The sequence below is a fragment of the Microtus oregoni genome, unplaced genomic scaffold (genome assembly GCF_018167655.1).
Source record: "Microtus oregoni isolate MIOR12 unplaced genomic scaffold, Mior012 000009F_ref0000495, whole genome shotgun sequence".
NCBI lineage: Eukaryota > Metazoa > Chordata > Mammalia > Rodentia > Cricetidae > Microtus > Microtus oregoni.
Genome location: NW_024543068.1, coordinates 813,889 through 830,878, shown reverse-complemented (window position 1 = coordinate 830,878; position 16,990 = coordinate 813,889). Strand labels below are relative to the sequence as shown.

At 41.9% G+C, this 16,990-nt stretch overlaps 1 protein-coding gene across 1 annotated transcript in view; it reads right to left on the bottom strand.

Annotated features, from left to right (window-relative positions):
- The window catches only part of LOC121452460 (potassium channel subfamily K member 10-like), a 68,012-nt gene that overhangs the window by 33,793 nt on the left and 17,229 nt on the right, over positions 1–16,990 (bottom strand). The window contains exons 2-3 of the mRNA XM_041658635.1: positions 16,491–16,608; positions 8,425–8,585 (exon numbers count right to left, since the gene is read on the bottom strand). Coding sequence (XP_041514569.1) covers positions 8,425–8,585; positions 16,491–16,608 — 279 coding nt within the window. The remainder of the gene's footprint in view (positions 1–8,424; positions 8,586–16,490; positions 16,609–16,990) is intronic.

Below are 16,990 nucleotides of genomic sequence, written 5' to 3'. Positions count from 1 at the left end.
CGATGGCATTTATTCTGTCTGGAGACACTGGGGCTGATGCAACTGTGGACAGGGATGATGCTGGCATGTAGTCAGTGGAAAAAGCCAGACCCACCTTATAAGACACAGAGAAACCTGTGCCAATGACTTACACAGTCACAAACACCAGTCGTACTAAGATGAAGGTAGGCAAAGCAGCAGGGATGGGATACACCTGCAGCCATGTACGGATTTCCCACAATCCCTTAGGAATCTCAACACAAACATACATGCACTAATATATAAAGGTTTTTTAAAAAGAGTCACGGTTTATTAAAAGCCACTTTTCAAGTTGATTTTAAGTATGGGGATTATGAGAAAGGCACTCGAAAAGAAAGTAAGACAAACCCAAGTGTGGGTGTGAGCTTCTCAAGAGGAAAATCACAATTAAGTGTCTAGATAGATGGATAGATAGATAGATAGATAGATAGATAGATAGATAGATAGATAGAAAACAGTAATTTTGGTGGCTCTCAGAATACATCTCAAAGGGCTCTAAGAAAATTCTTTATCTCTCTGTCTCTCTATCTCTCTGCATCTCCCTCTGCATAGTTCTCTGTGTGTGTGTGTGTGTGTGTATGCTCTGTGTGTGTCTCTGTGTGTTTGTGTGTGTGTGTTCTCTCTCTCTCTCTCTCTCTCTCTCTCTCTCTCTGTGTGTGTGTGTGTGTGTGTGTGTGTGTGTGTGTGCGTGTGTGTGTGTGTGTGTGTAGACTACAGAGTGGCTTTGGGACTGCCTTGGGATGGGATGACCATCTACGAAGTTAAAAAACCAGGAGCCACTAGAGATTGTGCAATGCATTTCTGTGAAATTTCTAGAAAATTGCAGACCTATAGTATGGAAAGATTCATGAGCAAGCATTAACTGTTGGGAGCCTTACAGTCTAGACTCAGATCAGCATATAACGACCTGCTCAACGGGGTTCCTCGGGGCAAGGCACCTGCGGAAATGGATTCTTACTTGGCAAGGACCAATAATAGTCCATGAGAAAGCACAGGAATTTGCAAAATTCGAGCAGCTTTCCAGACTCTGTTATCTCTCTTTATATCAGAGACCCTTTGGGTGATTTTTAGTTTTACTTTGTCACACATGTAACAGCTGTAATTTTTCCTGGAAATTCTGTTCTTTCTTGAATGTCTTCCCCTAAGATTCAACCGGGGACTAATGTTTCTCGAATCTCTTATCTGGAATTACTAACTGCAAGTCCTAATCCTGAAAACTTTTCTGACTCAATAGAGATAGTGAGGTACATATTCTAAAACAGCACTTAGAACATTAACAAGACCTTACAGTTCTGAAAAGGGGAGTAAGGCATGCAGACACAGAATAGGGAAAAAGCTTCAGGAATACACATAGTACCAATGTTGAGAATAAGCTCCCTGGACATCAAGCATAGAATTATTGATAGGATCTGGCATGTTCCAAGAGGAAAAGAACACAATGCAGAATGTGGATGGAGAGATGCATCTTTGCCATACGTAGGAGCTTGTAATGGTAGAAAAAGTATGGTATAGTGAGATGGGAAAAGAGTGTCTTATTAAAGTCTGCCTTTTACAGAGAGATTGAGACGCGGGACCCTCTTGGAGAAAAGGGAACTGTATTAAAGCATATCTTGCAGATATGAAATAATTGTCTGGGTTTGACTATCATTGCCCTTAGAGCATTGTACCCTTGTCTATTGCTTTTTAACTTTGTAACTGGAAGTGGCCGCCAGCTGACACCAGTGCAGGATGCGTCTGGCTCGACATTCAGTTAAGCCTGCAAAAGTGCTGGATTTCTGTGTCTGGAATAAGGTTATGTAGGGCGTGGGAAGGTACATTTGGGGAAGCATAAAGGGTACCAATGATGGATTTCATAATGATTACAGTGTATTCCTTAAATTATGATGTATTTCTTAAAGTGAAAATTAGAAGTCAATAAGAAAACTGTTCATGTAACCCTGGTAAGAAAAACTCTTAATAGAGTATTTTATAATCAAGTATAAATAAAGATGGCCTGAGCTATTCCGGGTCACTTGAGTGCAATCCACTTGGTGGTTAGAAGGTTTCCTTACACTGATGCCCCTTCTGACCTCAGAACCTGAACCAAAACTGGACCCCGGCAATTAACTGTTGTGGATTTCTTGGTTCTCTGCTGGTAAGGGTCTCCAACCAGACTCCAGAGTGAGGGGCTCCTTTTCTTTCTCACAGCCCTATAATGTCCCCTGCCTTTCTATCCTGTCTCACAAGCGATCCTACATTAGAAGAAGAGAGGGAGGACTGCCATGGAAAAACTGCCTTATGGGCACTCATTAAGAAAAAGTGTAGTCTGCTTCCTGATTGTCATTTATATAGGCCACCCCAAATGTACATTTTAGGCCTACCGTTAATGCTAGATAACATCCCTAAACTAATTTGGAAGAGATCTGGTTGGTAAGGCTTTAAAATTATTTGTCTTTCCTCTTTTTCATTTTAAAACCATTACCTCCCACCTCCTTTCAGCCCCTTAGGGAAAGAAAGAGGTTCTTCACATTCAATCAATTCAATCGCCCTTTCTTGGATGCTTGCCTTCCTAACCTCTCTTATAGCTGGGAATGGTCAAGTGATCCATTTCTACTGAATGAGACAGAAAAAGAAAAAACTAAGCCATGCTTGTGCATGTGTGCACACCTGCCTACATATATACACACACAGTACACATGCAAACAATACAACAGACCTTATACCCTTCACAAAAATTAACTCAACATGTAACACAGCCTTAAATTGGAACTATGCAACTAAGAAATATCCGGATAACAGAAGAAACCTAGCTGACCTTGGGCAGGACTCACAATAACCTTTTGAATAAATACCAAAGGTACATGCATGAAGAAAGTGGTCAATATGCTAAACTGTGTGAAAAAAATCTGTTGTGCAAAAGATGTTGAAAATGACATATTTTCTAAAGTCACATCTAATAATCAAAATATTTAAAACTCAACAATTTGAAAAAACAACTTAACTTAGATATGTGCCAAAGACATTAATTGCGATCTATTAGCTGTCAGGTAAGCATGTGAGAATATATCCCATGTCATATGTCATTTGGTAACAGCAAATTGTAATAGGGAGCGCCCACAACACACAGGTGGGAAAGTATGCAGACACCACCAAATGTTGTCAGGGAAGTGAGGCAACAGGAAGGGCAAACTCTCATTTGTTCTTTATAGAAGTGGAAAGTGGTAATGGTTTGGGGAAACAGGGGGAGGTTTCTTAACATGAAGCATGCTCATAAATCCAGTGCTGAAAACAGAATGTGTATGATGTCTGTAGAAGATAAACTACTCCAGTGCCCAGGCTCTGTGACACAGTGACCTATTGCTCCCATAATTATGTAATGTAATATGGCTGACCTTTAAGACAGATTGTGGTCACTGGCTTAATCTAATCTCTGAGTCTTCAAAAGCAGAGACCTTTCCCCCAGCTGAGCCAGAGTGGAAGTCAGGGCTATCCAAAGTATGAGGAGGATCCAGAGCATCCTTGGTTTTGAAGCTGGGGGGGGGCATGTAATAAAGCTGGGGGGGGGGGCATGTAATAAAGCATTTGGGCAAAACTGAGAAAATGGCTCTGTGATAGCTTGAATGTAATTGGCCCCCATAATTTCACAGGGAGTGGCACTATTAGGAGGTGTGGCTTTGTTGGAATACGTATAGCCTTGTTGGAGGAAGTGTATCACTGTGGGTCAGGCTTTAATGTTTCCTATGCCAAGTGTCGCAGTAGACTTCCTGTGGCCTGCATATCAAGATGTAACCAACACCACATCTGCCTGCATGCCATCATGCTTCTTGCTATGAGAATAATGGACTGAACCTCTGAAATCATAATCGAGCCACCCCAATTAAATGTTTTCTTAATAAGAGTTGTTGTGATCATGGTGTCTCTTCATAACAATAAAAACCCTAACTAAAACAGGTTGGTACCAGAGACTGGGGTATTGCTGTGATAGACCTGACCATGTTTTTGTTTGGAGGAAATTGGACTTTGGTACCTTGGCTTATAAAAGCAGTGGAATGCTTTAAGTGCTACTTAATAGACCATACTAGTAGGAACATGGAAGACAGAGGTGCTAAGTTATTTGAACTTTTGGAGGCTCACTCAAGAAGTTTCAGAGAAAAAATTTAGTATATGGCCTAGAGATTTTTCTTGCAATATTTTGGTGAAGAAAGTGGCTTCCTTTTGTCCTTATCTGAAGAGTCTGCCTGAGGCTAAAGCGAAGAATTTTGGATTAAGTTTTGGATTAGTTCAAATGGCAGTGGAAATCTCGAAACAGCCTATTATAGACTGTCATGTGGCTTTTAGTGGTAACTCTAATGAAAATTTATAATGAAGAGGAGCAAGCTGAGCAGGGTAAATTACAAAATGACAATTTTGAGGAGGAACGAGCACCAGGAAGTGGAATAAAGCTAACTCCTGTGTTCAAGGAGATGAACAGATTAAGAAATAAAAAAAAAGGGAATGGTGATCTCAGGGCAAGATCCCACCCAGCTACGTTTTCAACTTGTGAAAAGGAACTAGAGAAAAGCTTAGAGCTGGGTATGGTGGGGTACACCTTTAATTCCAGCACTGGGAAGATGGGGCTGGTAAATCTCTGAGTTTGAGGCAAGCCTAGTCCACAGAGCATTTCATCGCAGCCAAGCTTAGACGGTGAAGGACAGAAAGCTGGTAAAGATGTAACTGAATGAGGGGGCCATGTTCCAGCCCCAGGAAGCAGCAGAACTTGGCAGCTTTGGCCACGTGGTTCTGACTTTAGAGTTAAGCACAGAAGAATGGAGTTATGAAATTTGCCTCCATTGCCCAAAGAAAGTCACTGAGGCCAGGCATGTGCCAGGGGTGTCCCTGAAAAGAGGCCCGGAGAAGTCTTTGAGTGAAACTGTGAAATTGAATCCTGGAGGACCTAAAATGTGAGAGACGCCAGTGCTGTGGGATACCTGCCAGGGAGAGCCACTAACTGGGAGCAGAAACTGCCAAGGAGAAAGAAGTGTGCTCCGGTCAACAAAGCTGAATGGAGTTGGAGATTTGAAGAGCGTTTTGGCATCAGATATGGAGATGCAGAGTTTAGAGTTTGCACAGCTGGTTTTAGGTCTTGCTTTGGTCCAGTATTTCCCCACTATGATCCCTTCCCTGTGGTTTGGAATGGTAATGTATATCCTGTGCCTTTATATATTAAAAATATGTGATTTTCTTTTTTTATTTTTACTTTATAAAGTAAAAGAAAAGGCTTTGAACTTTGTACTTTGTTGAGAATGTGATAGACTAAGGGGACTTTTGAAATGGACTAAATGTATTTTGCATGATGATACCATTACAAATTTATGGGGGCCAGGGAGTGAGATGTGGTAGTATGAATGTAATTGGCCTCACAATCTCATAGGGAGTGGCACTACTAGGAGGTGTGGCTTTCTTGGAGTGGGAATGGTCTTCTTAGAGAAAGTGTGTCATTGTGGGGGAAGGCTTTGAGGTTTCCTATGCTCAGGATACAGCTGAGCATCTCAGTAGACTTCTTGTGGCCTGCATATCAAGATGTAACCAACACCACATATGCCCTCATGCTGCCATGCTCCCTGCCATGATGATAATGGACGGAACCTCTGAAATTGTAATTAACCCACCCCAATTAAATGTTTTCTTTATAAGAGTTGCTGTGGTCATGGTGCCTCTTCACAACACACACACACATACAAAAAAAAAAAAAACAACTAAAGGCTCCTACTTATAAACCATCAAGGAAACAGGGTTTTTTGTCCTACATCCACAAAGAACCATGTTTGTAGCTATTTCCTCCAGATGGAAACATTAGCTTGTGGGGGATGCAGAGAGGATCGCAACTCATGAAATTCCCAGTATTTGTGAGGACCCTGTTGAGGTTTAATAATCAGTAAGCAACCCCTGAGAAGGAGACTCATTGGTAGTCTAGCTATCCACAAACTGCACAGGGAGCTCCACTGTGCAGCTTTTGTAAGTTGTCACCCTTAGAGGTTTTACTAATGCAGCTGCCTGAGTCACTCACGCTTCTGTAAGTAACCCTTCGTGCACGCTCCTGTAAGCAACCCCAAACTCAGCTAGGCTTAGATGGAATTATTGCTTTGGTTTGAAATTACTTTCTCCATCTAAGTTGAATAGAAAGAGTACCCACCCCAGGAAAAGTAATTTGACTTTGGCCTTGTTGATGTAAGACATGTCTGCTCACCTTCCTGAATAACTTTCTGTCTTTGCCAATGCTGCAAGAACCTGAATGGGCCATCAGCATAAAAGTGAAATGTGGAAAGGCTCAGGCTTGACCAGAGTCTACTGAAGGGCCTTCTGGAAACAACTCAAAAGAGAATAGCATGCTCCCACTGGTAGTCTAAGCAGTAAAATGATGGCAATCTCTAGCCTCCTGTAGAATACAATAACTAAATCTGCTCAGGGGGATTTAAAAACTACAATCTAACCCTTTCTTCTCTGACCAAGGAAACTGAAACCAACAGGAGCCACAACAAAAAGGGGAAATGCCAAATCCGTAGTTTCTCCATGGGAATGCTCTAAGAACGTTCCTGTTTCTTCTGAGTGTTCAGCCACTGCATCTATTTTTCCCTAACTCAAAGGGCTGTGCCGATGGCTAAGAATCACCTCCGAAGAGTTCAAAACAGCCCTTTGTAGACAAACTCTCTGTGTCTGGAGTTAAGAAGACCTAAACATTTGAGAAACTGAGCACCATGGTTTCCATGGTGACCGCTGAGGAGACAGGTGCACATTCTAATGAGGCTGGCTATTCAGCCAGCACCCAGGGAGCAAAGGCTGTGGGACATTCCAGAAAAATTCGCATATACACAAATCTGAGTGAGTGGCTAGCCTGCCAGCAAGCTCTCCTCTCAGAAGGGACAGCAGCTCTGAGCTCTGTTTCTGGTCCTGGGCCAAGTTCCTGCCAACCCCTTATTCCATTTAACCATCACCAAAGCTTTCTAAAGTTGTTCTGGGCTCTGTCGCCTTTTGCTGATAAAGAAATAGAGGCAACTTCACAGGACTGTTGGGTTTTTGAATGTGACTATGACCCAGCTATGCATCTGATGAAGGACAGAAAGACGTGAGAATGACATCAAAATTAAGTAAGAGCACAGAAATGGCTAAGCTAACCACAAGTTTTATGAAGTCAAATGACCAGGGATGAGTTAAAGGGCATTGGCAACCTTAGACCCCCTCACATCTGTCATACACTCTTGCTACAGAGGTCAAACTTATCATCATTAGCAAATAAACTCCTCAAGTCAATGTTCTGAAGAGGAAAATAGGTACTAAAATAATAGCAATGTTCCACACCTTAGCATAAAGGAGAGATTTGGTGTCCTGTTGTTGAGAGAATGTTCAGCACCGAGAGGCAGAACGAGGAGGAGCCATGAAGCAAGAGATACAAAGCACAGAACAGAGGACAGAGAAGTTCAGAATCCAGGATGCCCTGGAGACACTGCACGAGTTAAACAAGTGAAGGGATTCTAACAATGAAACAATGGGTTTGTATTTCTCTACATCATTTTAAAAACAGCAAAGAAATCATCTTCCATCTTTTTCATTTGTTAAGTGTTTGTATGTGCATGCACGCATACACATGCACATATAAACATAACCCATAGGTGGAAGTCAAGAGATAATTTGTAAGGGTCAGCTCTCTTATGACTATGTAGGTTCTACAGATTTAACTCAACTTTTGGGATCCCCACAGTATCATTCAGCCTGCTTGCCACCTTGCATCTTTAAGGGGCGCTAAGCTATGGTTCAAATATGACAGGTGTTGGCTAATGTGATCTTTAAAGGCGAGGCCTTCAAAGGGCTTAAGTCATGAGGGCTCCTCCACCAATGAAGTTATAGCCCTTATGAAAGAGCCATCCTCCAGTGTCAAACCCCTTTTACTTTCCACCCATCCACAACATGAGGTCTTAGTGCTTCCTCTCTAGAGGTCACAGCGACAATTGCACCTTGAAAAGGGAGCGCAGCCTCTCACCAGGCACCTGCACCTAACTTATACATCCAGTCTCCAACCTATGGGGAGTAAGTTTCTGCTGTTTATGTGCCTTCCAGCCTCGGGCTTTTCATCAGAGCAACTTAAACAGACTAAGGCGTTGAGTGTGCCTCACCTCTGTTGGGGATACCTGTGTTGATAGCCCACACTTAACCTTCTTCGATTTTGTACTCACATACCACCACAAGTACTTATACCACCCACCACAAGGCAGGAAGTTATTCCAGAAAAAGACATTTAGGTACAGTCCTCTTTCTACCATTGGCCAAAAGATAAAACGCGGTCGTAGCATCCAACTCTTTCATTTGGACAGAGCCCTTGCTGCTACTTCTAAACCTTATTAGGCCAAAGCCAACGAATCTGGTAATGAGGGTTTAAATTGGTGCAGTACTCACTCGGAAAACCTTTTCCACTCTTGCAATGCTTTTGCCAAAGATGGTTCCAAGTTGGTCTCCAATTCCAGCCAATAAGAAACCAAAGAGCGGAATCCCAAAGATGGCATATAAAATACAAAAGATTTTGCCTCCTTCAGTGCTTGGAGAAACATTCCCATACCCTGGGGAGAAAGAGTGGAGAGAAAAAGAGGGAAAGCAGTGAGGTGGCAGAGAAAGTAAAGCATTGACCAAATAATCCTCAGAATTCATGTTCTCCAAAGCCCTTTACGTTTCAAAGCAGTGCCCCCTGGCTTTTCTCTATATAAATAGTCTCCATGTTTCCGAGAACTTAATATACTTAAGAAATGTGTGGTCAGCCTGAATTGCGTTTCTAATGGAAATGATACTTTTCTCTTAAGAAATAGCACACATCATGGACACAAAAATTTTCACCTTTGCCTCTGTAGACAAAAGCCCCTTCTTATAGTATCATCCCACAGGTATCCCCTTTGCCTGGTCTCACTGTGTTCAACATCTGCTCTCATAGAGCAATAGGTGTTGAACATTAAAAAAGAAATATGGTCTACTACAAACTCAGATGGGACAAAGGCTTGCCTTTCCCTAGCCCAGGAAACCTGATGAGTAAGCAAAGCCTCTGTGTCTCTTTCCCCCATTGACAGTGAAGTCTAGTTGTGCCCAGCTCTCTTTATTAGAAATGGCACACAATCCCCAGCTCTTGTATCTCCACCCACTACCCTTGCACCCAGAACAATCAGAGCCAAATAAATGTTTGTGGATGGAATCTATGTTTGAACACGAAAGATTCCGTCTATAGTCAGGCCAATTAAAATGAGTTTCACAGAGTATAGTTGTTTGAAAATATGAACATCTGCATTCTTAAGAGGCTTGCCATTACGTAAGTAATTCAAGTCTCATGAGTATTAGACTTTATAGTGGTTTGGAAGAAAATAACCCCCATATGCTCATAGGGAGTGGCACTATGAAGAGGTGAGGCCTTGTCAGAGGAGACATATCACTGGGAAGAGGCTGTAAAGTCTCACCAAGCTAGGCGCATTATGGCAAGTCTCTTCCTGCTGCCCAAGGATCCAGATATAGAACTCTCAGCTCCTTCTCCAGCACCGGCTGCCTGCAGGCCATGCTTCCTGCTATGATGATAATGGACTAAACCTCTGAAGCTGTAAGCCAACCCCAATTAGATGTTATCCTTTGTAAGAGTTGTTGTGGCCCTGGTGTCTCTTCACAGCAATAGAAACCCTAACTAAGACAGCCTAATTCCACACAAATGGGGCTTATAATATTAGTACAATTTACATAAGATGTCATTGATATTCATTTTCTTGACAATTAGCATTACACACTTAAAACAGCCAATTAACGTTCTCCCCAATTCAGACAGTTCTTGGTTGTCCGTCATTCATGCTCCCATGGGCCTGCAGAGCTCGCTGTTAGACCCTGCTTGGGATGAGTCACTTGGCTGTTTTCCTTAACAATTTTCTGTTCAGAATCATTCAAACCTCTTACCACAACTTATTTAAACTTCCCTTTCCATTTCTTAGATGAGTGTGCAGGCAAGACTTCCTAATCTTATTTTCTTTTGCTCACTATCATGTTGATTTAAATGTGCAACAAAGCTCCTGGGACTTCTTCTCTAATGCTTTTAGGAGCTTACAGAAAACGATCTTGCCAAGCAAACTCACCTAGATTAGTCTGATTTTCACGGACTTACTCTGTTAGAAAGAGAACGAGCATGCCCCTGCAGCCTCACATCATAGGGGCTGGAGGTGAGCCTTGGAAACATTCTAGAAACTTGTAGAGACACTAACAATTTTAGCTTGGCTGTCTCGTGACAGCCTCATTTTGGGGAATACAGGTTTTCTTTTAGTCCGTCTCAGAAAGATATTGCAGAGGTAGGCAATCTGAAGCCCTGACCCTGCTGAGTGTGCATTTATTCATCCAGACAAGCTCTACACATGTCCTGAGTGTGCTCACAGAGGATGCAGGTGTCCCTAGAAGCACCAGCGAAAAGCAAGAAGGTTTCATATCTACCTCATAACACCCCCACTGTCCTTAGACCCATGGACTCTCTCCAAGACTTAGGGTATTGAAAACATTCAAGGAAAATGTGAACCAGAAGAGTATTGGGTGGTAGCAGTGGTAGAACTGGCCAATATTTCGCAGATTAGAATAGCAGAGTAAAATAAAATCGAAGTTCTCCAGTAAGGGTGTTAATAAAGCAAAATTCAAAATTCAAATATGCATGCATGTATGTATGTATGTATGAATGTATTAATGTATACAGTTGACACAATGTGTGTGTGTGTGTGCGCACGCGTGTGCGTGTTTGTACCTTGAGATGCATTAGCTCAATGACTTAAGTGGATCCATGATCATGCCGGCTGGGTGGTAAATGCGGTGCTTCTTAGGCAGCAAAATACCATTGAGGCTGAGAAATAGAGCAGTTCACCTGCTGCTCGAAAAAAAAAAAAAAACTAAACTAGCACACTGGAAGTAGACATAGGGAGAGCAAAGGCAGTCCGGAAGGCCCTCTACCAACCAGCGCTACTGACTCTAAGCAAAGGATGGCCAGCTGAACAGGAACACGGAGAAATAACGAGGTTTTTGTAGCAGAGGACCAGATGGGTCTTGGTTCTGATCACCCCTGAGTAGAAAACATCTCAAAGTCCTTAAGGAAAAAGCAAGTGTTTAAAGACGTGATCCTGAGACACAAAGAACTTTCCACATGCTTCTTAGGTGCCCAGATCAGATCTTTGCAACACCATGACTGTGGAAGCCACCTGTCTGCACCAGAATGTTCTATTGCATGCAGGAGCTGTGCAAGTCAAACAGGACCTCACACTCAGAAAGGTCCTGTGTTGAGGGCAAAAGAGTCTTTGTGCACATGGAAAAGCACTGGGGAAATCAGGAAAAGCTAAACACATAACATCTCTTCAGTGGAATGAGGTATATAGCTGTTCTTCCTAGAATGCTTGGAATGGAATTACAATCTGGTGTTGGTTATCTGATGAGCCAGGCTCTGACCTTATTTCCCACAATTTATGCTTCACTTATTCCAAACTTAAATCTTGAACATGACTTCCATTCCATAAAACTCATCCTTAGGAGTGGTGTCACTTGAACTTCAAAGCTAGGTGACTTCTATGTTATCTTAGGGTCAGGCCAATCCTGACACCCACGGGCATTATGTTTACCTCGGTTCTTCTACCTAGACCCTAAATCTTGGGCACTATATCTGAATCAACAGTACTTGTCTTTGTGGAAAAAAAGCAACATCTACGTTGAAAGAATCTCAAGGTAAACACGTCTTAAATGTATTGCTTACTTGGGACTGAGTTAACTGTTATCAGAAAACATCTTTCCAAAATTGTTCTGTGCTTAAATACAGCTAAAGAAAATGATCTGGCGTCAGACTCTTGAAGTCTTGGACTAGCAACAGCTACCTAAATCAGACTGAACTGAGATTCATTCTTCTCTTGCCCGTATTATTTCCCTGACAGCTGTAAACCCTAAGAGACCTTCCATAGTCCTGTGCTTGCTTGAATGTTTTGATGCTACCATGTTGATATTCTTAACTACTTTTTAATAATGAAACATGTGTTTCCATTCTGCACCAAGCCCTGCTAGTCCTGGCAGGTGACACGGGGTGAATGACACAAGACTCCACTGCTTCTTTACTGTGACCTAATGGATAAGTTAATTAATTTTTCTGGGTCTGATTCTTACCATTAGTAATAATGTGATCATTTCCAGGCTTTCTGGAAATGATGTTCCATATAAAAGCATCCACACACAAGAGTGAACATCATCCCTCCAGCTTACAAAAGCTAGTTGCTATGGGTCTACCAGCAGAGGCAATAATCAAAGGCAAGAGGGGCTTCTCATATCAGAATCAGATATGAAGAAATAAATAGTTGCAAGGCACTTTTGATCTAGACCAGTCTTTTTTCTGGTTTGGACAGATTCCTAAATGTATTTACTTTGCTGAATGACTATTCCCAGATGCCCAGAGGAGACCAGTTCCAGGAGCCCGTGCAGATAACAGAGTTCAAAGATATTCTATTCTCTTATATAAACACCATATTTGCATATAAACCTAAACACTTCCTCCCATATAATCTAAACTACTTACAATAGCTAATGCAATGTAAATGTTATGTAAATTGCTGTTAGACTGTATTGTTGAAGGGATGATGAGATGGAAAAACAGTACAGTGTGCATACATTTTTTCATTTGAATATTTTCAGTTCATAATTGGTGGACTCTATGATGTGAAAACACAAATACAGAGGGCTAATGATACAAATATAATCTCTGTATATATCAGCATGCAAAAGGCTCTTTTGAGAAGTATATTGATACTGAGTAATAGGGTCACTTTTCAGAAAAGGCCTTTCGTACATACGTAACTTCATGGGGCTCATGAGAGTCATGAGAAGAGCCCTGCAAAGTTCTATGCCCTTTGACAGAGCAAAGGACTTTTCCCTTCTTTGGGCCTTTCCCAAGGAAACAACCTACTTCCTGCATAAAGGTTTGCACTGTGGTGTCAAGAGGGACACAAAAGTAGAAACATCTTAATCCCTCCACAACACATGACTACAGTATGGACAGTGAACCTAAGGGGGCCATCGAAGACGGGCTTTGCAGTGAACCCCAGAGCTCTAACACTGCTAATAAGGGAAGCATGAACAATATTAGCTTGCAAACTATATGATCTGGAGCCAGCAGACCAGGATATGAACTGCCGGTTAATGAGATAAAGCTTCCTGGGATAACTGTTCCACTTGCCCGACTTCTGGGAGAGTGGGCAACTTCTCAGGGGCAGCTGAAGAATGACCAGCCCTGAGATTACTTGCAAGCCTTTTTGCAAGTCTTGAAATGAACTTACCATAAGTACTTGTTTTTTTGTTTTTTTTTTTTTTTTGGCAGTTTGTTTTCTCACCTCATTCCTACTTACATTGCATCAAGCCATTTCATTTTAACTGCTCTAGCTGTCTGGCTTTGTTATGACACTTTGGGATTAAATTTTACTCAGCTAAATAGTACTCAACTTAGAATTCATTATGTCTTAGTTAAGAGAAAGAAAGGGGAAAGTTGCATAGGAAAAGAACCCAGCTTCCTGTAATCTTTGAGTGGTGGGTTATATTTTTGTTTGGTTTTCTTTTCATCCTTGCTTTGTAGTGTTTGCCTGCTGGTAGCCAGCATCTTTGTGATTTGGAATACTGGAGTGTATATTTGGAATATACAACTGCTTAGACACAGTGGCCAGCCTCTTTCTGCAGAGGTAGCAGCCTCTCAAATAGCCAAGACAAGGACACATGAACCCAGGGGCTCATCAACAGGGCAGCTCGGCCTAAGACTTAAAGCAAGATCATGTGGCCCAAAGATGGCGGTTACAGTAGCCAGAAGAATCAGTCACTGGTCATGGGGTCAAAAGATACTTATGGACCCTCTATCAACTCTCTTATGTCTGTATACATTGGTTAGAAATGTCTAGATTATAGAAAATCCAATGTAGACTAGCTTAAACCTAAACAAAGGGAAATCCCTCTGACTCTGGAAAAATAGAAAATTTAATATTTCTTAGTACTTTCGCAAGTAGCTCCATTCAGAGCTCACAGGCCGTGAGCAGGATCCACTTACCACTAGCCCTTTCCTTACCCCAGCAGGGTTAGCTCAAGTCTAGACAGAGTAACCTGCCAAGGGAAGACAGTAAGGGGCAGTGGCTTGGCTCTTCCTTCTCTGGGTTTGCCACCAGGGAGGAAGTGAGGAAGCCATTTCCTCTAAAGTTCAAGCAAAATTCTCATTGGCCATCTCTGAACTGATTATTCTGGCCACAGACTGAATTGCTTTGTATAGATATCGTCATTCGTCTCCAGAGCTAGGGCTCATGAGTGGAAAGGGAAGATTGTAGATACTGTTGTTGGGACAATGATGAATTTAAAAAAATTATGAGTGATGGGTGGTCGGAACACTAAGTGGATGTCAATAAATACCGTTAGTGCTTTTCTGAAAGCCATACCGATACTTCAGAGTCCAGCATGGGTCCTGTCAATGCCTCAGACAAAACTCTGATTTAGCAATTTCATACAAGGAAATGAATAGGGTTTTTCAATCTATTATATGTAATATCCCCTAAAATCTCGTGGATCCAATACTGGCATTTTGAGAGCATTTTCCAAAGTATACCTTTTGAAATGGCCAAGACTTTCTCGAATTTAATTCTTTTACAAATCCTCTTAAAATGCATGATGCCTTTCTTCATTCTAATAACCAGACTGTCAAACACATTCTAACATGACATCATTCTTCCTTGGTGGATGACTACAATGTCCTTGGATTGGCTAAAGTTCATAGCACATGAGGGCCCAGGCCACACACTCTCTCTGTTGGGTGTAGGGAGTCTCTGAACTCCAATGGCTTAACCTGATTTGGAGGTCATAAAGGCTTCTAGGTGCAGACTTACATGTATAATGGACACTTGGAACTCTGACAACAGCTAGTGTTAATGAGTTTAAGAATTGCAGATGTAAAATAGCTTGTCATCTAATTAGATTAGAGAGTTGGTGGTTAATTTTAGTTTACTTGACTGGATTATGACTACTCAGAAAAGCATTATTACTGATGTGTCTGTAAAAAATGTTTCTAGATGTTTCCACAGGGCATTGTCATGTGAGTCGATGGACTAAGTGTGGAAGAGCCATCCTCAGTGTGGACAGGATCATTGGCTGAGGGCATAATAGAACTAAAAGGGAAGCCATAGAAAAGATGTCTATCTATCTATCTATCTATCTATCTATCTATCTATCTATATCTATCTCTGCCTGTCTCTCTCACATAAGCATGTACAACTCAGAGACATTTTGCTTCTCCTCTTTGACATCAGAACCCCAACCTCTCTGACCTGTAGTCAACAGGAATTATACCACTGGCCTTGTGGATTTTCAGCCCTTTGGCCTCATTCTAAGAATTATACCATCAATATCCCTGAATCTGAAACCTTTGATTTCAAATTAAACCATCGAAAAGCACCATATGGCTTCTTCCATTGCAAGTAGCTTGCCAAATGGACCTGTCTTGGGATCCTGATTGCAGAAGACAATTCCTCTGCCCCATGTCTATGCACATATCACTTAAAGCTGACAAATCACATGCTAGAAGCCACACTAATCGTGTTAAGGCAAACACTGAACAGATGGTGTCAGCTAAAATTGTGTGGTGGAGAAAGATGGGAAAGGGAAATGTCATCACTCATAATCAGGATCTATGCATACTGGCTAATGACCAGAACATCAAGGTTATTATATACTATTATAAAATAACGGCTAAGACAAAATTCACAGTACCTAAGGATCAGAAAACAAAAGGTTCATAAAAATAAGACTGACACTGTTGCAGAAAGGCAGTAATGATGGTTTATATGAGGGTAAGTTGTTAGAGCATGTGCAAGGGTCTGCTCCAGGCAAATACCCAGGTTTTTATGTAGTTAAACTATCCTAGGAAGACAGAAACAAGGAAGTGGACCAGGAAGGAAGAAGGAGACCAACACTTCCGCTTGCACAGTGGGAAGCTCAAAAACAATCCCTAAAACTGAAAATTCTAGAAGTAGCAGTACCAATTTGATATTGAAGACACCAGAGGTAGGCACTGAAACTATCAGACAAAGAGATGGAAGTTATTTTCTCAGGAATAATAAAAAAAACTAAAGAGGGAGAAAGGGTGTTTTGTTCCCCCATACTCAACTTTGTAGATCATTTTCATCCCACTGTCTGAATTCTACCAAGAAGTGCCATCTTTACAATGGAATCTGAACACAACAATCTGAGTTCAACTGGTCAGGCTGTGCCTTCTCCATTGCCTTGGCATTAGCTTCCTTCCGTTGAAATGCTCTTCATTTGGAAATACCCACCCTGCTGGTTTTTACTGAAACAGCTGTGTTCACTGGACCAGGTAGGGAGAATCTGGTACCACAGCTTAAGAAGACAAATTCTGTCTACACACTCCTCAGAAGGGTCTGCAGAGGAGAAGATATTAGTAAATGGTTGGATACCTATGGTCGTGATGACGGTTCCAGCAAAGAAAAAGGCACTTCCGAGGTCCCAGTGGCTGCTGCTGTTGGAAGAGTTTCCTACCGGGCTGACTCCTGCATTGTCAGCTTCGAGTGCATGCTGCAAAGAGAGGGGAAAGCACAAGTAAGAATCTGATAATTTGCCGTACTGCACAAGAACCTGTGAGGAGCTAGACACTGCCGGTGCAGCAGAAAAAAGGACAGGCTTCAAGTGGCATACCATACACCCATGAAAATCAGAGGATGACTTCTAAGTGGGAGAAACGTCTAAGATTTAGAGTACTTATATAAAACTTTACATAAGTTTAAATAAGACTGTCAGGCAGGGGTGGCCTCAATTATACGAAATTCAAGCATACTGCTGTGTGTCCAGATAGATCTCTACCAGAGCATTCACCCGAAGTGGTCATTTCTGGAAGGGCAGGCTATAGGTTTCTTTTTCATCCACCCTTTTCTGTATTCTTAAAGTGCTTTCCACTGAG